This window comes from Myotis brandtii, unplaced genomic scaffold (assembly GCF_000412655.1).
Source record: "Myotis brandtii unplaced genomic scaffold, ASM41265v1 scaffold265, whole genome shotgun sequence".
In the NCBI taxonomy this organism is placed as follows: Eukaryota; Metazoa; Chordata; class Mammalia; order Chiroptera; family Vespertilionidae; genus Myotis; species Myotis brandtii.
This window is the reverse complement of record NW_005360086.1, coordinates 1869615-1893149: the sequence shown is the minus strand read 5'-3', so window position 1 is coordinate 1893149 and position 23535 is coordinate 1869615. Positions and strand designations below refer to the sequence as shown.

Genomic DNA, 23535 nt, shown 5'->3' with positions numbered 1-23535 from the left:
CCCAGAGACTTGCCTGGAACTGGAGTTCAGAGCATTCGGGAGCTTGTGACTCCCTCCTGATTGAAAAAGACAACTGCGTCCTCAGTTGCCAGCCCTTTCTGCGTGTGCCTCTGTACCTCTGCACTTTACTTCCGTTCCTCCTCTGAGTCTCAGTGTGCTTTTCTCTTTCCTTCTAGTTGTAGAATTTCCACTCAGCTAGCCTTCCTGTGGTTCTGGATGATGTCCGTTTTGTCTTTTAGTTGTATTTTTGAAGTGGTTGTGCGAGGCAGCAATTTCTGGTGTTTACCTATGCCGCCATCTTGGTTTCTCCTCCAAGGCTCTTCTCATACCAACTTGTACTAACTCAGTGAATGAATGACCTCATCAGCCACTCAGGTCTCCATTCTAGATCTCTTCTTATTTTACAACCAATTGCAAATAATTGTTTGTTCCCTTTCTTTAAAAAACACACAACTGTTATCTGCCTCCGTTTGGGCTCTGCTTAAATGGCACACCCTCCTCTAGGAATTCTATCTTGATCCCATAGTTATAGCTTAGTTGTCACTGAAATACATTTTCATAGCACTGCATTTTATTTATTATGCCACTCTTCATTCTTTACTGTAATTTTTATATACCTTTCTTCTTGAATAGACAATAAGCTCAATGTGGCCAATACAGCTATGTCTTTTGCTCATTTTTGAGTCTTCACTACTTTGCACAGCAGCTAAGTGAATGAATTCCTAAATAGTTCTAACAGTTTTGCTTCACCTCTAAATCTATGATTCTTCATCTTTTGGAGTTAAAACTCTTTTCCTGAAGAGATCAGTGTACTTTTGGGGAAATGCCTGTACAGAACTAGATAAAATTGTGTGTACTTTCTCAAGAGGTTAATAGATAAATTGGAAGCCCATCTATGGACCCAACTTGAGAATCAAAGGTAAAATCAAATGAGGTGTCTATGATTTTGAAAACTACCAGGGAGTTTTTTGCTTGTTTTAGTAGGTAAAGTTTCCAAATACGCTAGACCTAAGTTTATGTTTGGTTGAAGTCTTGAATAGAAATGGGGCCATTTCCAGTTATGTTTTCCTTTTGGTTATGAGTTACTGTTTATTGATATATTTCAAAATGAAAATTTTGAACAATTCTTTTGATGATATATTAAATTATACACTAGATTTTAAGAGAATTCTTCATTAGGAATGTGTAAACTTGAGCAACTACATTATAGGACATGATTCTCATATAATACATATTTTGATTTTTCATATTTATAATATTTAAACTTTATTGTGTTTTGTTAATGGTTTCTACACATCTTTCCAATTTTATTGTCTCCTCTCATTTTGAAGTAAATGAGTGTAGATCTTGCTTTCTGAAAACAATCTAATTGAGGTTCTCTTTCATTTTTCTCTTGGGCTGCTTACCCAGGAGAATATTCTGGTGTGTATGCTTTTAAATACTTTAATATACTGCTTTTTAAGCAAGGTGTTCTTGGCTGCTGTTCTCATTTAATGCTTTCTCATCATTTTTTTTTCTGCTCCGCTATTTTTTGTGCCCTACACATATTTTCAGCTTTTATGCTTATCTCCCTGTATGCTTGAGAATTTATAGCAAACAAGGTCATTATATAAACTTCTTAAAACAAGTCTAAACTTTATTTCTCCTGACTCTATAGCTTTATTGAAAAGTTAACAATAGTGTTTAAATATTTTCACATATCTTGCCAAAATTCATTTTGAATTGGAATGTGAAACTTTTTTAGGTTTTCTTTATTTTCAGTTTTTGGAAAATACATAGATAATTAAACAAACACTATTTCTGATATTTAATTCTTCATGGTAGTAGTATTCTGATCTTTGAGAATATTTGAGATAATTATAATACAGACAAAATATGAGTCCATATATAAGCATTGAATTTCTAGCATTGCTAGGTTGGTTTTATGTTAAATTATCTTTAAGTCATTTGAAGTATTACCTTTTTTAAAAAAAAAAAATAAGGGACATGCTAACTCTGTTACATAGTTTTCTTTAGATATATTTTCTTCCTCTTTAGCTGTGTTATGAATATTGCTTCTCCCATTGTATATAATTTTCCAACGTTAGCTTAGGGTAAGTGAGCAATGAGTTTGGGTTTTTCTTTGCTTTTTTTATTTGTTTATTTTTGTGACTTTTTGAGATACATTCCCTACTGTGTTCTTTTATTTCTTCTGTTTTTTCTGAGTAATAAATTAGTTTTCTTCTCCTTAAAGATCACTATTTGGATCTTGCATTGAGTGCTCTACCTGCCTACCTTAGAGGACTTAGCAAATTACTAAACATGGTTCTGTAAAGTGACAACTGAACGTTCTCATTAACATTAACACTTTGAAGGAAACTTATGTTATTGATCTGGGGTTTTCAATGTAATTATATTCAATTATAGTATGCAATAGAATTGGTAAAGCATTTATTTTTTAGGTCTGACCTATCTGAGCATCTTTATGAATGAAGGAAATCATTGTAATTTCTGTCTTTTGCACATCATTATGCATTAAATCATGGCATTGTGATTCTAGATGTTTTTCATATCATGCATAAAACTTTACAGATTAACGACCTATTTTCATGTTGTTTCTTATACAAAACATTTCTTGTTCTTTGTTTTTGCTTTACATGGAATGCATGGGCTTTAAGAACATAATTTCTTTGGTAAGGTTTCATCTGCATTGGGGTTTCGTCTTTCGTTGGCCTTGTTTCTGCCTGTTCTCTATGAATAAGGTCTAATTTTTTGGCAAAAGGCTAAAATACCAGCCTATGATTTGGAAAGATTTCTGATCCATATTAATGCTGTTGCTTTTCCTCCCCCCAAATGCTGCTATATTTTATAATGTTTGGCAGAAAAGTCTTGATATTTTTGAAATATTTGGAGAAAATACAGACTAATGTTTATAAAGAATTGACTAGCGAAATCTTTAGCATTGTTTTGCGATGGAAATTATAATTTTATAACCCACTCAGGTAGATATATCAATTTAAATTATAGACAAAATGAGATTACTAAAGATAAAATTTATAAAATTTGGAACGATAGCTTATAAGTCATATAATTTTTGATAAATTTATTTTCAAAGTTTTTATCCTTTTTTTTTTTTTGTAGGAATGGGTCGTGAAGTTGAGAATCTTATATTAGAAAATACACAACTGTTGGAAACCAAGTAAGTATATATAGACTTTTAATAAGGGAAAGATGCTGAATTTTCTTCTTGTCTAAGTCAATGACATTTCTCCATTTCAACACAGCACTAATGCAGTCTTATTACCCCCATCTTATTCTCCTTCTCTGTGTATGGGTTTGTGTACACACACACACAGGTCATGGGACCTAATTTCACGGATGAGTAGTTTTCGTTGCTCAGTTTGTTTGCAGAGATTTTTATCTTTCCACTATACAGTTATTTGGGCTTTCTGTTAATATTTCTGCAAAAATGTTTTGCTCTATACCCAGCCCACCTATTTAGAGTTCCCACTATAGTTGTAGGTTCTCAGGTACAGTTTGTGGGTCTTAGGCTCTCAAACACATTGGCATCTGGTTTAGTGGGGTGGGTCCTGAGTCATGTGGAAAACATCAGGCCACATTGTTAATTTGTTGTGTCAGAACAACGTTGGAACATTTGTGTATGTCCAAAACAGACTGAATCTGTAATGACTCCTATGCCCACTGTACCCAAAAGGAAAATAGATCGTAGATTTTTTTTTCTAGTTCAGACTTTTTTCTCATTAATTATTAAAGGCAAATATAAGAATTAATTTTACTTTATTGACTAGGTAATATCTCCAGAACTTATTAACAACAATACCCTTATGGATGCTACATTTATCCACAAACGACCTCAGGTAGAATGCCTTTGAAGTACTCAGTTATTCAGCTTTATGATTGTATATATTTGAGTCTGCAGAAGAATAAGCTGAAAGATGGAAAGGATATGTATTTGTAATGATGCACTTGAAATATGTGTTTCTTAGAAATGCTTTGAATGTAGTGAAGAACGATTTGATAGCAAAAGTGGATGAACTGACCTGTGAGAAAGATGTGCTGCAAGGGGAGTTGGAGGCTGTGAAACAAGCCAAATTGAAGCTGGAGGAAAAGAACAAAGAACTGGAGGAAGAGCTGAGGAAGTAAGTGTTCACTGTGTTGCTCTAAACCTGACAGTCTTGGCCAGTGAGCCTGCACCGCTTATAAGGAGAGCCCTGAGACTGGTGCCGTCGCCCTTCTCAAACCAGGAAGAGCCAGGAGCTGCCTGGGACAGGGTCAAGTGCCAACTGATCGCCTCTGCTGTGAGCAGGTCCCCCATTTACTGAATATTAGCATTATTGTGTTTGTCACGATATGAAAAAAAGTTAGAAGAACTATTGAAATACTGTTAATAAGGAAATTAGAAACACTCTTTTCTTTCACCCAACCTTTTTTAATATGTGGGTCCCCCACCCCCCTTGTATAGTGCTGTGGTAATGTCCTAAATAAAGGCAGCTAAATAAAGACTCTGTTTGGAAACAGAAATAATCATTTGGTGGTGGTTAAAACTTGTTACCTACTCTTTCATTCTTTGAAAAGGTGAACTCAACTCACATAACATGTTTTGTGTGTTTTTCCCGCTAGAGCTCGTGCAGAAGCTGAAGATGCAAGGCAAAAAGCAAAAGATGACGATGATGTAGGTTTGCATTTTTGGGGCTTTTTTTCTTATCACAATTTTGTATTGGGGGGAAGTCTCGCTAATTAAACTTTGGGTAGAGTATTATAAAGATTTTTAAAAAGCCAGAGACATGTTTGTGGTCAGGAGTTGGGTAGCTTCTGCTCCCATGTGCTGTCCAGATACAATTTTCTAGCTGCATGTGATGTGCTTATTTTCCTCTGGCTCTATGCTCTGACCTGCATGTTGAAGCTCATGGACCAACAGGGACATTTTGAGTTTTTGGTTTTTGTTTGGCTACAAATTTTCACTTAGAAATATGAAAAATTAATAAAAATTGTTCAATAGCATTAAACATTAAAAAGATGAAGGGAAGAGAGTGGGTGGGGATGGAGAAGGGTACAGGTGGGGGTGATAAATGGTGATAAAAAAAAATAAAGTCTAGCATTTAATACTAGGTCACTAGCCCATAATGTCATCAACATATTTCAATACAAAAATATAAATATGAGCTTCTTCCCAATATTATTAGCATACTAGGCTATTCTGTTGGTAACTATTTTATCATTCCTATAACAGGTGCTTGCTACTTGAGCTTCAGACTTGAGCTATATGGGTGTCCTGGACAGAATAATTAGTTGGTGCCCCTTCAATCTCATATTTGTTTTTTAATACAATATTTGATACATAAAATATATATGTAACATAACTAAGTTATGGATAGTAACTTAACATTAGAATTAACATTATGAACCCAACCGACACTCTAACCAACTGAGCTACCCAGCCAGGGCCAGCAATTAACTTTTTTGGTTAGAGTTTAAAATCTGCACTATTCTTTGTATTTATTTTATGTTCAAATATCTGTATTTATATTTGGAAATTAAATTGTCTACCTCTTTTTGTTAATAAGTAATTATTTATATCTCTTTATTGGTTTTATTTTTATAAGGTCATTTTAAGTGATTCATTAGATTAGAAGTTAAGGAATGTTTAAAAGCTTGAAGATTTCCTTAAGTCTGAAATAATACCAAAACAGGTATAGGCTCTCAGAGTGATCTGTAGTCTTCTTTTCATTACAGAGTGATATTCCCACTGCCCAGAGGAAGCGGTTTACTAGAGTAGAAATGGCCCGAGTTCTAATGGAGAGAAACCAGTATAAAGAGAGATTGATGGAGCTTCAGGAAGCTGTTCGATGGACAGAGATGATTCGGTTTGTATGAGAAGTATCTCTGGTGTTTTTCTAGTATTGTTTTTTAGTTTTTCTGGAAATGCCTTCATTCAGAATTAAGCCCCTTGCTCTCTTTACTAGGAGAGACTTTCAAAAGTAATCCTTGGAATTGGCAACAGAATGTGATTAAAATGGGCGTCTTTTGGGCCAGTAAAGGGCTCTTGGAGAATGTTCCCATAACCTCTTAAACACAATTGTTATTACTTAGGAATGGTGTTCATTTCTCAGGAGAATATAGAAATTGACGCTACTTTTGCAGTAATGTCAGGGAAATACAAGCATTTCATAGGCCAATAGGAAACAGTCATTTTTACTCAGTGTCTTCCTGTACAATGGTCTTGCTGAATTTTATCTCCCTTTCCACTTCATGCAAAATACTACTTCTGTTGAGATCTTTGTCAGTTGGATCTTAAATCTCACCTCTAGTGCTGCCATCTAATGGTCAGATTCTCAGTAACAGTATTCCTTTAATTTAGGAAGAGCTCATGAAAAGTTTGTAGTCACACCCTAATTTGCCCACATTTTTGAGTTTGGACTATTACATCAGATTTACCAGTAATAGTACACACATACACATTCTTTTAAAGTTTATGAACATATTTTCTAGTCTCCAACTTTTACTGTCTTATGATTACATCATATATTTAGTAGTTTATATATCCTCTACCAATGTTGTACTAGAATTCTTCTGTATAGCATATTTACAGTTTGCTAAAATTTTAATTGTGTATAGCTACCAAGAAGGAAGGAGATTAGTATTCTAATCTGTATTTATTGTACAAGTCCTAAGAAATGTGTTTGTAACTCCAGCATTTAATGGATATTAAATAATTGAATAAATATTTTAAAAACCGAGGCATATAGGTAGGCTCCATTTTTGTTCTTGTTAATCTTCACCCAAGGATATTTTTTCCATTGATTTTTTTTTTTTTTTTGAGAGAGAGAGAGAGGGGAAGGGAGCTAGGGGAGGGGGGTCAGGGGGGGGGAGACACATCAATTGATTGCTTCCTGCATGCACCCCAACTGGGGCTGGAGATCAAACCTGAACAGCCAAGGTCTGTGCCCTTTACCAGGAATCTCACCTGAGACCCTCCAGTGCGCAGGGTGGCGCTCTAGCCACTGGATCCACTGGCCAGGACTGTAGGCTCCACTCTCATTGTTCTTCTTAATTCTAGCAAGTGGCAGTCAACAGGTGGAGATCAATGGTATCTGGTATCTTAATACATTTTTTAAGTTCTTTTTTTTATTATTGATTTCAGAGGGGAAGGGAGAGAGAGATAGAAACATCAATGATGAGAGAGAATCATTGATCGGCTGCCTCCTGCACACCCCCTACTAGGGATCGAGCCTGCAACCCAGGCATGTGCCCTTGGCTGGAATCGAACTTGGGACCCTTCAGTCCACAGGCTGACACTCTATCCACTGAGCCAAGCCAGCTAGGGCTGATATCTTACTTTTAACTTTTTTTTATTGAATTACGATGTTTTTAATTTAGCCTTTTACAAAAAGGGAAAGGGGAGTTTCTCATCCTTACCATCCTACTGAATCACTCTGAAATGCCTTATTTTCTAAAATTTTGTTGAATTACCTATCAATCTAGTTCATCCCTTTCTTTGGTCATCTTTTCAGTGATGGAAAAGTTTTAGTCCTGTGAAAAATAACCTATCGAAACAGTAAAATTACAAGCTATTCTGAGAGCTGGGTTTCTTTTTTCTTTTTTCATGTAGAGCATCAAGAGAAAATCCAGCCATGCAGGAAAAAAAAAGGTCAAGCATCTGGCAGTTGTAAGTATCTAAAAAACACATAAAGACAGTAGATAGCACTTTGAGACAAGATTACAGTCAAAATTTATTTTCAAAGAATGCTTTGGTGTCTCCTCCCTTCCTCAGTTCTTCCCTCCCTTCCTTCCTGCCTACATTTCTTAAATCTGGGATATGTAGCTAAACTGAACTTTTTCTTTTTGATATGTAGTGTGCCAGCTCGGTAAGGCTGTTCTTGAGGACAAAAATATTGCTGTCGTAAGCCGCATCATTTTGGTTATGCATTTGATGGAATCCTCTACTAAGTTAAATAAAATAACAGGGAGCTATTCAGAGTTGATAATTACCTGGATCCCCATTAATAAATGGCTGCTTCACTGGTGCTTCACTGGTTGTGTGATTGTAAAAATCTTTACAAAGCGAAGATTAGAAATTCAGTGTTTGTGGGGTTTGAGTAGTATATGTCGGTTTTGGACTTGAGTTAGTAGTATGTTCATGCTAGAAGTACTGTGTGTTTAGTGAGCTTAATACTTACCCCTTTTTGGTGAATCTCCTATTTAATAGAAGTATTGGTCTTTTTGAGTGGGTGTGAAAATAGTTATTTAGGTTGAGTTTAATAAGAAAATGTATAAGCTGTGTATTAAAATGGTAATGTGTGTTCTAGTACTTTATTGTAACTATTTTTAGAACTGGTTACTAGGCTTCTGTTCAAGCCATGAAGCCATAACCTTGCTTTCTAACAGCCACTGTCAGATGGCACCAAGTAGGAGCTGGCTAAAGGGGCCATCTTCTTTTATGTCTTCATTACGAGCAGTTCCTGGTACTTCAGAGCGTCTCCCTTTCGTTAGGGGAATTGCTAATTAAAGAACAGGGATCTGCCAGGCTCAGCATAGTTTCTCTTTCCTGAATGTCTGCATTTGGCTGTGAGTTACTGCTAAGGCTGCACTGTGTGACCACAAATTTTTTTTTGCCAGTTTTTAACTCATTGCCTTGTAAAAGCACTCTGGAATTTGTGGGAAATTATGGATTGTTTTTTACAGTGCATGTAATACATATATAGACATATACATACTCACTTTTTTCTTTTTAGTTTTAGCCGACTTTTTAGCTCCTCAAGTAATACTACTAAGAAACCCGAACCACCTGTTAATCTGAAGTATAACGCACCCACCTCTCATGTTACTCCTTCTGTCAAGAAAAGAAGCAGCACCTTATGTCAGCTCCCTGGGGATAAGTCCAAAGCCTTTGACTTCCTTAGTGAAGAGTAAGTATTTTCCAGACTAGTTGTTATGCCCTCAATAAGTCAGCAGTTCTGAATATTCTCACCACTTAACAGTTCAGCTGTAAAGTTTCAGATAAATCTATATATAAACTATGTCTGCAACTTGGCTATTGTAAATAAATTATTTATAGCCAATACATTTTAGGAAAATTGCATCTGTTTTCATAAAGAGAAGGAAATTTTTAATGTCTCCTTTTTCTGGTATGACAACATTGATAAATACTAATAGAAATGCTAAAGGCTTATATTACTTTTTTTTAGTGTCAGAAGGACTTGGCTTTTCAGTCTGACTCTGCTTCTCATTAGGTGTACAGAAACTTGGTACATAAACCTCTTAGAGCCCCAGTTTCTCGGCCAGTGAAATGAGTATGATAATCTATCTCAGATGTGTTAGGATTAAATTATATAGGTTATAGTATCTGTAAAGTGTCTGACACACAGGTAGATTTGTTAACTATAAGATACCAAGCAAGTCACCTCACAAAAATTTAAATGGCCTAGAGAAAGACAAATTATTTTCATGGTATTTTACTGCACAGCTCTAAAGCTTACCAAGTCAGTTTGCATATTTGTCTTCTGGAACAAGTAAATGGGATCCAGAAGTTAACCTGTTATCTTCCTAAGAAGATAATTGATTTATTGGTCTTCAGTCACTCCTATCTAGCACATTCCCTGCATTAGAAAATTCTCAGTATATATTTGTTGAATGAACCAAAAAAATGAGGAAGCAAAAATATTTAAGGATTTTCCCTTTCATATAGGTAAAATTTAAAACCTGATAGAAATTTGATTCAATATAATAGGCTGTTTACTAAACTGTTAAAACTTGGACACTGTATTCACTGCATAACTTGAAAAGACCAGCTATGGTATAACACTTTTTAAGGAGGAATCTTAGTCTGAAGTAAACCAATCTGAAATCATGTAAATTTTGTGTTGTTATTTTTACTCTTTTTAGAAGGAGAGTTGTTGTAATCACTTAATTTGAAAAGGAATGTTTTTTCCTTTTAGAACTGAAGCTAGTTTAGCCTCACGCAGAGAACAAAAGAGAGAACAGTATCGTCAGGTGAAGGCCCATGTTCAGAAGGAGGATGGAAGAGTGCAGGCTTTTGGCTGGAGCCTGCCTCAGAAGTACAAACAGGTACCGTGTGAGCATCGTAAGAGCATCTAGTGCAGCGGTTCTCAACCTGTGGGTCGTGACCCCTTTGGCGGTCGAACGATCCTTTCACAGGGGTCGCCTAAGACCATCCTGCATAACAGATATTTACATTATGATTCATAACAGTAGCAACATTACAGGTATGAAGTAGCAACGAAAATAATTTTATGGTTGGGTCACAACATGAGGAACTGTATTTAAAGGACCAGAAGATTGAGAACCACTGATCTAGTGGAAAATGCCAGGGACAGGAGTGTGGCTGGGCATGAAGGAATCAAAAACCACACCCCGAACCCGCTCATTTCAAGCTGCTTGCACTTGGCATCCATTGAGAGAAGTGCTGGAGGTAGTGGTTTTCAGGCTGTTTTCCACCCTAGAGTTCAAAAGAAATGCCTCTGAGTCTAAGGAGGGAGACAGGTCAACAGAGGTGGCCGAGTGCATGAACTTACGTATCCAGCTCTGTTTTAATACTTGAAGATTTCATTTTTTGAAAAGCAGCATCTATTGTTTATACGTTTTAAGAAGCCATTGGCATGGAGCCTTTCAAACACTTGACTTAAAACTCAGTTCAGGTGTTCAAGAACTTTACCTGTCTACTCCATATTACCTATTCCCAAATGACTCAGTTCATGCTTACACACACACACACTCACATATTCACTCTCTCTTTCTCTCCCTCCCTCCCTCTCTCTCCCACTCCCCCACATACGTGAATTAGTCTGTCTTCTGATATTTCATAGCATCTTGTTTATTTTTCCCAATTGCCACTTGATTTTTTTTCATTTTTCAAATAAGAATAATAAGGTAACTCCTCTTTCTCTCCCCTCCCAAATTATTAGGTAACCAATGGTCAAGGGGAAAATAAGATGAAAAATTTACCTGTGCCTGTCTGTCTAAGGCCTCTAGATGAAAAAGATACATCCATGAAGGTAAATAAATTTTGAAGTTAAAGAAGCTACTTCTTAAAATCTGGGTGGACGTTTTTCTAAACAAAATTGTTAAATCCTACTTTTGTGGATCAGATTTTTTATTTTGTAATTTTAGACTGGGATACTTTGAATATTAAAGACCTATATTTATAATCATTAGAATTTTAAAGAAAATGTGAAAAATTCTAAACATTTTTAGATAAAAAGTGACTTAATACTTTTTATTTTTTAACTCTAAAAGCTGTGGTGTGCTGTTGGAGTCAATTTATCTGGTGGGAAGACCAGAGATGGTGGTTCTGTGGTTGGAGCTAGTGTGTTTTACAAGGATGTTGCTGGTTTGGATGCAGAAGGCAGTCAGCAGCGGAGTGCATCTCAGAGCAGTTTAGACAAGCTCGATCAGGAACTGAAGGTAAGCGTGTGCATCAACGCTTGTCTCCTGGTGCCTGAGACTGTTAGTTAGCTCTTTGGTCCAAAACTTACTTCTGGGTTTAACTTCTAGTTGGGATTACTGCGCCCTTGCTTCTTCCTCACTCTTTCTCTTTTTTCAAAATCAGTTTTATTGAGATTTATTTTACACTCAGTAAAGTGTATACTTGAAATGTTTATGGTCCAGAGTTTGGACAGATGTGTGCAAGTATGTAACAACTGTCACAGCCGAGATACAGACCATTTTTGTCACTGATCTGCTTTAACTGCTAGTTCTTATGTGCTGGTTAATGTGGAAAGACAGCAGTATTTTCAGCCTTCCAAATAATCTGGAAATAAACTTGAAATAGTGTTGCCCTTGACTGTAGTAGCACAGCCTTTTTACTGTTTGTACATATCATTTCTAATACTCATTTCTTTACTTTGCAGGAACAGCAGAAGGAGTTAAAAAATCAAGAAGAATTATCTAGTCTAGTCTGGATCTGTACTAGCACTCATGCAGCTACAAAAGTGATTATTATTGATGCTGTTCAACCAGGCAACATCCTAGACAGTTTCACTGTTTGTAATTCGCACGTCCTGTGTATAGCAAGTGTACCAGGTAAGAGTGAGCCGTGCCCCTGTCTTCCCACCTTCAGCACCTCCTTTGCAGGCCCTAATTTGGTTACTGGAGATATAGTCATGCACCACTTCTAGGAGTTGTGTTCTACTTGGGAAGACCAAAAATAAGCTGGGAACAAATGACTAAACCTGATATTTTCAGACGGTGTGAAGAAAATAAAATAGTGCTAATATTAGATGATGACTGGAAGGCAGAGCACAAAGGATTATTTAGATTTATTAGTAAGGGAAAGCTTTCTAAAGTTTTAGATTAAATCTTATATGATAAATACATTGGTTTAAAAATGAAATAAGTTTGTGATATATCTATAAGTGGAATATTATATAAAAAGGAATGAAATTCTCATACATGCTACAACATGGATTAACCTTAGAAACATTATGCTAAGTAAAATAAATCGGACACAGAGGACAAATATTATGATTCCACTTAGGTGAGCTATCTGGACAAGGCATTTCATGAAGACAGAAGTCGATTACCAGGGGCAGGAAGGGGTGGGGCTGGGGAACCAAATTATTATTTAATTGGTACAGATTTTCTGTTTGGGGTGATGTGAGAGTTTTAGACATGCATAGTTTTGATGACTGTACAGCATTATAAATGCCATTTGAATTATACATTTAAAAATGGTTAAAATGGTCCTAGCCGGTTTGGCTCAGTGTATAGAGCGTCGACCTGTGGACTCAAGGGTCCCGGGTTGATTCCATTCAAGGGCACATGCCTGGTTGCCAGCTCGGTCCCCAGTAGAGGGCGTGCAGGAGGCAGCCAATCAATGATTTCCTCTCATCATGGATGTTTCTATCTCTCCCTCTCCCTTCCTCTCTAAAATCAATAAAAATATTTAGAAAAGGTTAAGATGGCAAATGTTATGTGTATGTGTGTATATGTCTGTATCTGACTACAATAAAAATTTTTTAATGCAATACGAATAAAAACAGCTTTCTAAATTAAAAAAAACAAGAGGTTTATCTTTATACTGCAAATGCTTAGTTTTTAAATGTGTTACTAATGCTTAAGGCACTGTGTACATTTAGGGTGACTAATTTTTAATAGTGGTAGGCAGAAGTCCATATTTCAAATAGCAAATATAATTTACATATATTTAGATTTCATTGGTTTTAACCTCATTAGGTGGCTGCCTAGGAGCTCATATTAAGAGCAGAAGCATAATTTCTGACATTTTCATGTTTTCTTTTGCTTGCATTACTAGAAGTATTATCTTAATTTTTTTTTAATATATTTTTTATTGAGTTTTTACAGAGAGGAAGGGAGCGGGATAGAGAGGTAGAAACATCGATGAGAGAGAAACATCGATCAGCTGCCTCCTGCACACCCCCTACTGGGACGTGACCGCAACCAAGGTACATGCCCTTGACCAGAACCGAACCTGGGACCCTTCAGTCCGCAGGCCGATGCTCTATCCACTGAGCCAAACCGGTTAGGGCAGAAGTATTATCTTAAATTTTTAAGCTGCTTTCCATTTTGTGAAGGTTAGTTTAAAAAAATGTTAAAGCTATCTTTGGCAGTATATTCAAATAACTATTTGCCTTTACCTATACACTCTTATTTAAAACCCATAGTTGCTTTTATGGAGAAAAAGCTAGTTATATAAGTTTACTTAGCATTAAAAGAAGGTTTATCTTGTGTTTTTAGGAGCACGAGAAACAGACTACCCTGCAGGAGAAGAGCTTTCAGAATCTGGACAGGTAGACAAAGCGTCTTTATCTGGAAGCATGACAAGCAATAGCTCAGCAGAGACAGACAGCCTGTTGGGAGGCATCACAGTGGTTGGCTGTTCCGCAGAAGGTGTGACAGCAGGTGCCACTCCTCCTAGTACCAACGGTGCTTCTCCAGTGACAGAAAAACCACCAGGTACAGCCATCCTCCTTACATACCATCTGTATAGCACCAGAGCCTGTTCCAGATGCCTCACAATGGACTTAATCTGGATCTTAAAGTAACAAGAATGAAAGAACATAAAAGAAGATGCTGTAATGATTGTTAAATGAAATTATGAATTCTCAATGTCATGATATAGTGCAGAGGTGGGAGAGGGTAGGTGGAGTGGAATTCTGTAGCGAGGGTTTGTACAAGGAAGTTATTGATAGAAAAGTTCAAACTCAGAATGGTTAGCATGTTTTATTTACTTTTTAGAAAAGGAAGCAGAAAGTAGTGAGATTGATGAAAATGTTCCGACGGCAGAAGAAGCAACTGAAGCCACAGAAGGCAATGCAGGGTCAGCTGAAGATAACATGGACGTCTCCCAAACGGGCGTGTACACAGAGCACGTCTTCACAGACCCTTTGGGAGTTCAAATCCCAGAAGACCTCTCACCAGTGTATCAGTCAAGGTATCCAAATGGGTCAATAACTTAGGAAACCACATCAGTACACACACAAAAGGAACCAAAATAACCTCAGTCAGCCAAAATATTCCCACTAGTTCAGTGGTTCCCAGCCTTCTGGCCCTTTAAATACAGATCCTCATGTTGTGACCCAACCATACAGATGGTGTCTTCACTGCCAGGCAGGTGAAGTCCTTGCCAGGTGTGCAGCTTGGAGAACGGAACAAACGTGGATTTTAGCTCCACATATGCTCTCCACAGCTGAGTGTCCTTAAGCAAAACCTGTACAACCATATGGGATGGACGTGGACCCTGGCTAGGGAGCTGTAGCCTTGGAACTGTAGCATTTTCGCTAGACTTGTTTTTTCTCCCTCAACTATCTTTCTTGACCTCTAGCTGGCTTTTCTACTTATTGGTGACCTGCTGGAGTGGCTCTGCTGTATCAGAGAGAAATTTTAATGTTATTCCCTTTAAAGTTTGTCAAATTTTCATAGGGAATTATATATCAATTATATCTAGAACATATTATTGAAATTATATATTTATATTTAAAATATATTTAAATGTATTTTTTCCAGAACTATTATCTGCCCCTTTGAAAGTAGTTTTTTGTTTTAGAGTAGTGGTTCTCAACCTTCTGGCCCTTTAAATACCGTTCCTCATGTTGTGACCCAACCATAAAATTATTTTCGTTGCTACTTCATAACTGTAATGTTGCTACTGTTATGAATCATAATGTAAATATCTGATATGCAGGATGGTCTTAGGCGACCCCTGTGAAAGGGTCGTTCGACCGCCAAAGGGGTCTCGACCCACAGGTTGAGAACCGCTGCACTAGTTGGTATTGTTGTGGCAGACTTAGATGCCATTACTTATTCCCACTATGCTATTCCTTCCTCTTCATTGTCTCTGGATATCCCCCCCCCCACCCCCATTTGCTCTCTTTCCTTCTAATTTATGAAAAAAGTCTTGTCTATAAAATACATTAGTCAAAATTTTTCTGGTCATTTTTTCCTCTAGAATTATTATTTTTTTAATTGTATTCACTGTCTTCCATTCTATTAATAATTCTTGCTATTTTAATCCCTACCCCTACTCTCACTCCCACTCTAGTCAGCAGTGAAATTGGCCATTGTTTCAATTTCCTATGTGGGCTTGGATGACCTTTTTGAATTTAGCTCTCTGGCAAACATTTTATTAAAAGACAATTTGTTTTAGACTCTTTCTTTAAAAGGTTGGTTAATCTAGGTCCATTTCATGAATTCTTTAATTTTCTTTCTTGCCTACTCTAGGTCTTGCAGATAGGGGTTTATCTAAACTGGATTTTTTTTTAATTTAATATTTTTCCTCTTAGTATATAGAACAACCAAATATCTTAACATTTAATTGTCAATTTAAGAATAAAGTCATGCCCTGGCTGGTGGCCCAGTTGGTTGGGCATCAACCTGCACCGAAAGGTTGCCAGTTTGATTTCCAGGCAGGACACATGCCGGGTTGTGGGCGACCCCTGGTAGGGAGCCTGGGGGAGGCAGCAGGTCGATGTTTTGCTCTTACATCAATGTTTCTCTCTCCCTCTCCTTCCCTCTCTCTAAAAGTAAATTTAAAAAGAAAATAGTCATCTTTAAATATTGGAATTAGTACATTTGTCTGTTGAATTTGATAACTCAGTTATATCTATTATATGTGGCAATCTAAAAGAAAGAAGGCTGTGAGTGAATGCAAGCTTATTAATTTATTTTAGAAAATTCTTTATATTTTACCCTCCTTTCTGTGTATGTGTGTGGTTTTTAAAACAAACCATCCCTTCCTCTTTTCTCCTTTAAGAAGAAACTGATAAAATTCAAAGTAACTGTAAGGGAGAGGCATAATTATAGTCTGGATAGTAACTGCTATATTTCATTACCATTTCATAACTCCATGTTTGCAACTTGGTCCTCCTAGTATGTTAATTTTCTTCTGGTACAATTGTTTAAATATTTAACATAAGCATTTAACTTTGGCTTTTCTGGAATTTTAGAGTTTGATTTTTTTTTTTCTTAAACTGTACACTAAAGTATAGAAATGACCAACCCCTGAAAACTAACTGAGCACACTCAGCTTTTTTTCCTTTTGTCCCACCTTTCCCAGTAATGACTCAGATGCATATAAAGATCAAATATCAGTGTTGCCAAATGAACAAGACCTGGTGAGAGAAGAAGCCCAGAAAATGAGTAGCCTTTTACCAACTATGTGGCTTGGAGCTCAGAATGGCTGGTAGGTGCCAACTCTTTTAATATTAGAGTATCTTTAGTCTTTTACCTTTGCTTTAGAAACCAAAGATACGTAAAATGTGGTACACATAAGTATAAACAAAGAGTACACATTAAAGCAAAGAATTTTATATACACATAAGTTTTAATGTTATATTACAACAGTCACATAAACTGGACTTGCATTGGTTCTGAATGGTAAACCACACGTTTCTCTGTCATGGTGTCCCCTTTATATAATATTCTTGGAAGAAGAGGTTAATAACATTTTAAAATTTGAATGATCCAGAAATAGAAGATCCTGAATAGCACACAGATGGAGAATTACTGATGCATATATAGGAGGCTTATGTAGGATTAAACTAATGTATTTGGCTGCAGGAAGACCCAAATCCAAACATAACTTTTCAGTAGAGTTACTAGGAAAACCAGGACAGATCAGTCTGAAAGCTTACCAGGTGATAACAAACATTGTTATCAAAGTGAACACTGGTCTGTTCACTTTCTAGTGGTGTGGGGGGTCTTAACAAAATTATCCTTTTCCTGAAGTTAAGCAAGGTCACTAGTGTATCTTTTCCATAGTGGTCTAATACTATACAATGAAGGATGGGCAGACTTTTTCCACAGAGGGTCAGATAACAAATATGTTAGGCTTTGTAGCCATATAATCTCTGTTGCAACTTCACAGCTATGCTGTGTGATGCAAAAGCAGCCATTACTTTGACAATATGTAAGTGGGTTAGTGGGACTGTGTTCCAATAAAACTTTATTTATGTTCACAGAAGTGTGAGTTGCATACAAATCTCATGTCATGAAATACTCTTTGATTTTTCCCAACCATGTAAAACTATTTTAGCTTATGAACTGTACTAAGGCGGGTGGAGGGCTGGATGTGTCCTGCAGGCCTTGGAGTGCCTCTGCCTGATGTAAACCACTGTCTTCACAAAGTTGTAGTTCAGTCTAGTAAAAGGATGATCGTTTTTTAAAACAGGATTTTGCCCAGGATTCTGAAATGTGGGGTAGCCTGCAATTGACCCTGCATTCTAGCTCTGGCTTTTATTCTTCATATGTTTCTGTTTGCTTAGCAGCTTATTTCTCTGCCTTAGGCCTACCCATACTCTCATTTTTTCCCTAAAATGTGTATGTTACTCCTTTTTCCTCCTGAAGGAACTTTGTGGTCATTAGTAGACGTAAGCAATGACTTGATGTTCTCGATGCCTTACCAGTCTTGATTTTGTTCTTGCAGTTTGTATGTCCATTCATCTGTAGCCCAGTGGAGGAAATGTCTCCATTCTATTAAACTTAAAGATTCGATTCTCAGTATTGTGTAAGTTTTATTTTAGAAATTCTTTCTTTTAAAAATACTATATCTTGGTTTAAACTAGATTTTAAGACTATTAAAGCTAACATGTATGTCATGACTAAATCAGTATCCATATTATTTTTACCTTCTTTATAGAATTAGAGAAGTTGAGTGAGATGAAACTAGAAAGTAAAATAGAAAAACTTGCCAGGTTGGTACTTCACCATGCTATGAGTTCTCTAGTGCTCTGTGGGAGACAACCAATTAATACCTGTGAATATACATTTGTTTCAGAATATTCTTTACACTCTGTGAATATGTTGACTAAGGCTTTTACTAGTCCTTTCCATGTGCTGACTATCAAAAACCAGTGTGTCTCTTAAGTGACAGAGCTGCCTCTGCTAGTTCTACTCGAGGTGTGTGTCTCTGGTCTGTGGACCTTTTGTCAACAGTCTGTGATGAGGAGTTTGTGCCCCACCGTGAACATCTGGGTCACCACATACGCTGTTTATCTAGTTCAGCTGACATTTTTATAGCACAGCTCTCTCAATGAAGAAAGGGGTGTGTTCATTTAGCTTCTGATGTGAGCTCCTCATCTTTCATGTACTGGCCCTCTGAGAGCCTCTGAACTAGTTCAGTATTATGTGGTCCCTTCTGTATTCCTGATGGAGAGTTCTGAAATCCTCTTTCCTGTTTGCAGACACGTGAAAGGAATTGTGTTAGTGGCCCTGGCTGATGGCACCCTTGCTATCTTTCACAGAGGAGTTGGTGAGTTGTTATGAATAGATAACAAGTGCACTCACTTGTTGCATTGCAAAAGCATTTTAAACAGATTGGTTTTTTATGCTTTAAAGAAATGATGCTTAATAGGAGAAAGAATAAAGGTTTAAACTGAATACTAACAATGTGTGATAGCAGTAAATATGTGAGTGCCTGCTTGGAGGTATACATTTATATTATACCTCAGTGAAAGTATGTTTACCATACTGAGCAAGCAGTTTAACATTTCATGGTCCTCTTATATAATGTGATATGGAGGTGCTGGTTTTTCATTCATACACTTATTCAATTGGGAGAAATTTTTCTTTGTCCAGTATTTAAAAAATAATTTGCATCTACTTATATTTGGTAAGTATATAATAAAAGCCTAAGTGACCATTACGGCGGAATGACTAGAACAACCGGTCTCTGTGATGCGCACTGACCACCAGGGGGCAGGCGCTCAACGCAGGAGCTGTCCCCATAGGGGGCAGAGTGCTCCCATAGGGGGAGCACTGCTCAGCCAGAAGCCAGGCTCACCGCTGGTGTGCATAGCGGTGGTGACAGGAGCCTCTCCCACCTCCGTGGCAGTGCTAAGGAAGGAGCAGCAAGCAGGCAGGTGGTCAGGAGCGAGGGGTCCCGGACTGTGAGAGGGCACAGGCCAGGTAGAGGGGACACCCCCCACCACCACCAGTGCACAAATTTCGTGCAGTGGGCCTCTAGTTTAAAATAATTTTTAATTGGATAAGGTTTAATGATTTTCATGTTATGTTATTTACATTCTTCCCCTTTAAAACAGTGTTTCCACCATCTTTTGGAGAAATGTGAGGTCTATGAGATACTTGGGTGGCTTTATAACTGACTGGCACCTAGAGATAGCTGGTTGATGACTACATAACAAAAAGAAGGAAAGCCCTCTATTTTACCTTGTTCAGGTTCTTTACAGACTTTGAGTGCAATCATCACCAGAACTTATGAGGAAGATTCTGTTGTCACCCTCATTTTATAGATGAGGAAACTGAGGCAGAGTGTTTTAGTCACTCAGTAAGTGGAAGAGCCTAGGAAAAACAGTAAATGTTTTAGTGTACTGGGTCCAAAATTATATTAACAGAGCAACACAAGCAAAGTACATTTAATAAAGAGATGCCAAGTTCTGCATTTGGGTTCAGAAGAGTGAGAATTCCTTAAAGGTTGACTACAAATTCAGTCTGAGTTAGCTAACGTCATAAATCTCATAGGTAGTAGAATAGGGTTCCACTCTGGTAGCTAGACAGCATGAAATGCACATGGATGGACAAAGAGGAACTAGGCTGAAGGGCCCAAAGACGTGCCAAGGATGCTTGGTTTTGAAAGGAGAAGACATGGGGCAGTAACAGAAGCTGCTTCCATTGGGCAAAACTATAAACTAATGGGAGACTACATATGAGGAGGCAGACTTCAGCCAGGTGTGGGGAGTATTTTGCTGACAGTTACAGCTTCCTGAAAGTGGAACAGCTGTTTTGTGAGGCATTGTGTTTTCTTTCACTGAAATTGTTGAAGCAGAGCAAGCTACCAGCATTGGCTCTCATTTGTATTCTGTCATCGCTAAAATTATAGGACACGTGATTCCTAACGTTGCCCTTGACTTCTACCCAAGAAAATATATCAGAATGCAAGTGAGTGAGAGATGTCATCCCCCAAATAATTTTAATCCTTGCTCATTCTTAAATATTATTATAAACAGGTAACTTATAACTGATTTATCGTATCACTACTGTTGAGAGCATGGTGGTCCAGGTATTGAGTGGCAGGTTGGACCGGATGAGCTTTGAGGTCTCTTCCAACTTTGTAGTTTATAAAATAAGAGAACCCAGTTTCTGCAAATAAAGGATATACTGAATACATGGTATTTGTGGGTGTTTCATGAATAAAATTAATTATATACCCTGATAGAATGTTTCTTGTGTTAAAATTTAGTAAAAGGTGGTATACATTAACTAGTAATCTATTTCTTATTTTAAAGATGGGCAGTGGGATTTGTCAAACTATCACCTGTTAGATCTCGGGCGGCCTCACCATTCCATTCGATGCATGACTGTGGTACATGACAAAGTCTGGTGTGGCTATCGGAACAAAATCTATGTGGTTCAGCCAAAGGCCATGAAAATCGAGGCAAGTTAACCTATGTTTTCTCTGCTTACTGAATTTCTATTTCCTGAAGATTCTAAGACTAATTATTTTCAGCTTCTTTAGAAACTATTTTCTGAATCTGTGTTTTAATGATACATTGATGACATCTTGCCACTTTTGACTATGAGAATGGGAAGTGTTGAGTTTTTTTTGAAGGAAGAAGATTAACACAAATGTTGAAATGTGTCTGAGTATCCATAGGTGCATATGTGTTTGAATATATGGTTCTGGGTTTGTTTACTTATGTACGGGTAGAGGGGAAGGAGGATTCCCAAGTCTTTGCCACCCCACGTGTGTTTACACAAATCCATATGTGTCAAAGACTGAGATATAAGATTGCAGTGAGCAATCCTCTTAGTATTGCTTTCTTTAAAAAAGTTTTGCAACCAGATGTAATTTTTTTAAGACAACCTAAAGCTGGAAAATTTTAAGGTGGAAGGTCTCCTTCTCCCTTTGTCCTAAATCTCATTCCTTTTATGTAAAAGTCCTAAAGTTAACCATTTGGTGTTTATTTTTCAGATCTGTTTCTTACATGCAGACACACACACACACAAACACACACACGCAGCAATGCAGGCTCCTTTTTGTTTAGTTATAAATAGAATCTTCATGTAATTTCTCTTCAATCCAACAAAATCTTGAGATCAAATTCAGTCTTATTGTTGAACACTGACACATAACATGGATGTGCCAGTATTACTTCCATAAGTCGATGACCTGTACAGTGTTAAAACCAGCATCCTTTAGTTCTTTGTTTTTCTTTTTATTTTGAAGTCTGGGATAAAAGCTATGATCATATTTAGTGAACACTGTTTAGGCTCCTCTTTTAACATATATTCTTCCAAATTTTTGTGCAAATTAGCACAGTTTTTAAACACAAACTCCTGCATATTAAAAGTAACATTGTGATTGAACAATCTTTCCTAGAAATCATTTGATGCACACCCCAGGAAGGAGAGCCAGGTGCGGCAGCTTGCGTGGGTAGGTGACGGTGTGTGGGTCTCCATTCGTTTGGATTCCACCCTCCGTCTCTATCATGCACACACTTACCAACATCTACAGGATGTGGACATTGAGCCTTATGTAAGCAAAATGTTAGGTAAGTTCCAAAGCGTTTTATTTCTGTCAATTAAATAAAGTGTTTTATTTTTAAATGTTCTCACATGCTGGATAGAACCAGTGAATAAGTTGCCTGAGGATTAATGAGCTCTTATCACTGAAGGTGTCAGGCAGACACTCCATCTACCCTGTGGGAACTGTCAAGTCTGCCCCAAAAATATCTTTAAGCAATGACTTCCGTATCTCTACCTCTGTCCCGTGTCCATCCTTTCCTGCCTGGATAACCTGAGCCTCCTCACTGGCTCCCTCTTTCCACTCCAGTCTGTGCTCTGCATGTAGCCAGGATGCATTCTCCCCACGCCCACTTCCTGCCTTTAGCTGAGGTGGCAGGAGCAGAGGAATTTAAGTGGCCTGGACCACTCTCCTCACTCACAGTTCTACCCACACTGACTCAAACTCAGCAAGTTCCTTTCCATGTCAGGGCCTCACATGTACTGTATCCTCTGTCTGAGAAGTCCTTCGTGGTCCCTTTTTACTTTGGCCTCCAGAGCATAGCTACGTGTCACATCCAGAAGAGACCTTTTCTTGTCTCCCACTTGGATTCAGGTCATCTTATACTTTTTCTTCACGGGCTCATCATTATTGTGGTTGCACTGGTGTTACGTGATTCCTACTTCCTGCCTCTCTCCCACGGACCCTAAACGCCATGAAGGGCAGGGACCACCCCTGCTGTATCCTCAGCTCCTAATGCAGAGCTGTGTGACCATTAGAGATGCCGTTCACTAAGGATTCCTTTATGAAGAGAGGTTGAGCTGCACCAGCGGTTTTTAACCTTTTAGGGCCTTTGCCCTCAGAAAACCTGATGATAGCTGGGTACCCTCCCTGGAATCAGGCATATGTACACATAGACACAGACTAATTTCGGGGGTGGACTTTGACCATAGGTTTAGACTATGAAGATTCTAAGACTATTTCTGAATAGAGTAAGGTTCCTAACACTGATTCTGTGATCATACTCTTCAGCTCTTACAAGTAGAATATGAGTAACTAAATGCTATTTGTTTTAAATGCATTATCTGTTTAATAATTTTGCCCCTCAAGTCCCAGAAAATAGGCAGTTGAAAAAACTCTCTTGAAATAACAAAGTGCATTGATTCTCCCAAATTATATGCCTGTGGTTTCCTAAAATTTCTAAACTGCCATTGAATAAGAAGAGTGTAGGTTTTGTTCGCAAAAGTTGTTTTCATCTACACAAAGAAATTTAAGGCACACCAGAACTCTTTCAGCTTATAAATTTGAAGGACATTTAATTTCCGAATTTAGTAAACACTGTTTTTATTGAGGGTTTTTTGTTCTGGTTTGGTTTTGCAGCTCCCTAATTAAATCCTGTGTCATATTTCCTGAGCCATAGTATCTTCTTTCTAAATGATAGTGTGATGGCAGCCACGTTTAGAATTTTCTGTTCCCATTAAGCATGAGTTGTGAGCTAGGTGGTACAGCCAAAGAAGAGTTTTCTCATATTAACCCACTACTCTGAGGGACCTAGAATCTCAGACATCATCTGCTCCAGTTTCTTAATAAAATGTCTCTCC

The 23535-nt window shown here is 37.5% G+C and overlaps 1 protein-coding gene across 4 annotated transcripts in view; it reads left to right on the top strand.

Annotated features, from left to right (window-relative positions):
- The window catches only part of SPAG9 (sperm associated antigen 9), a 61222-nt gene that overhangs the window by 27247 nt on the left and 10440 nt on the right, over positions 1–23535 (top strand). For 2 of the 4 annotated variants that reach the window (XM_014541188.1, XM_005868186.2), the window contains exons 6-22: positions 3121–3178; positions 3987–4139; positions 4621–4672; positions 5734–5864; positions 7610–7666; positions 8733–8906; positions 9936–10065; positions 10923–11012; positions 11254–11421; positions 11868–12039; positions 13714–13932; positions 14215–14410; positions 16532–16657; positions 17900–17980; positions 18657–18724; positions 20718–20866; positions 21812–21982. In XM_014541188.1, coding sequence (XP_014396674.1) covers positions 3121–3178; positions 3987–4139; positions 4621–4672; positions 5734–5864; positions 7610–7666; positions 8733–8906; positions 9936–10065; positions 10923–11012; positions 11254–11421; positions 11868–12039; positions 13714–13932; positions 14215–14410; positions 16532–16657; positions 17900–17980; positions 18657–18724; positions 20718–20866; positions 21812–21982 — 2195 coding nt within the window. Of the gene's footprint in view, positions 1–1410; positions 1423–2657; positions 2673–3120; positions 3179–3986; positions 4140–4620; positions 4673–5733; positions 5865–7609; positions 7667–8732; positions 8907–9935; positions 10066–10922; positions 11013–11253; positions 11422–11867; positions 12040–13713; positions 13933–14214; positions 14411–16531; positions 16658–17899; positions 17981–18656; positions 18725–20717; positions 20867–21811; positions 21983–23535 lie in introns of all 4 variants that reach the window. The other 2 variants (XM_014541186.1, XM_014541187.1) reach the window with 2 other exon arrangements.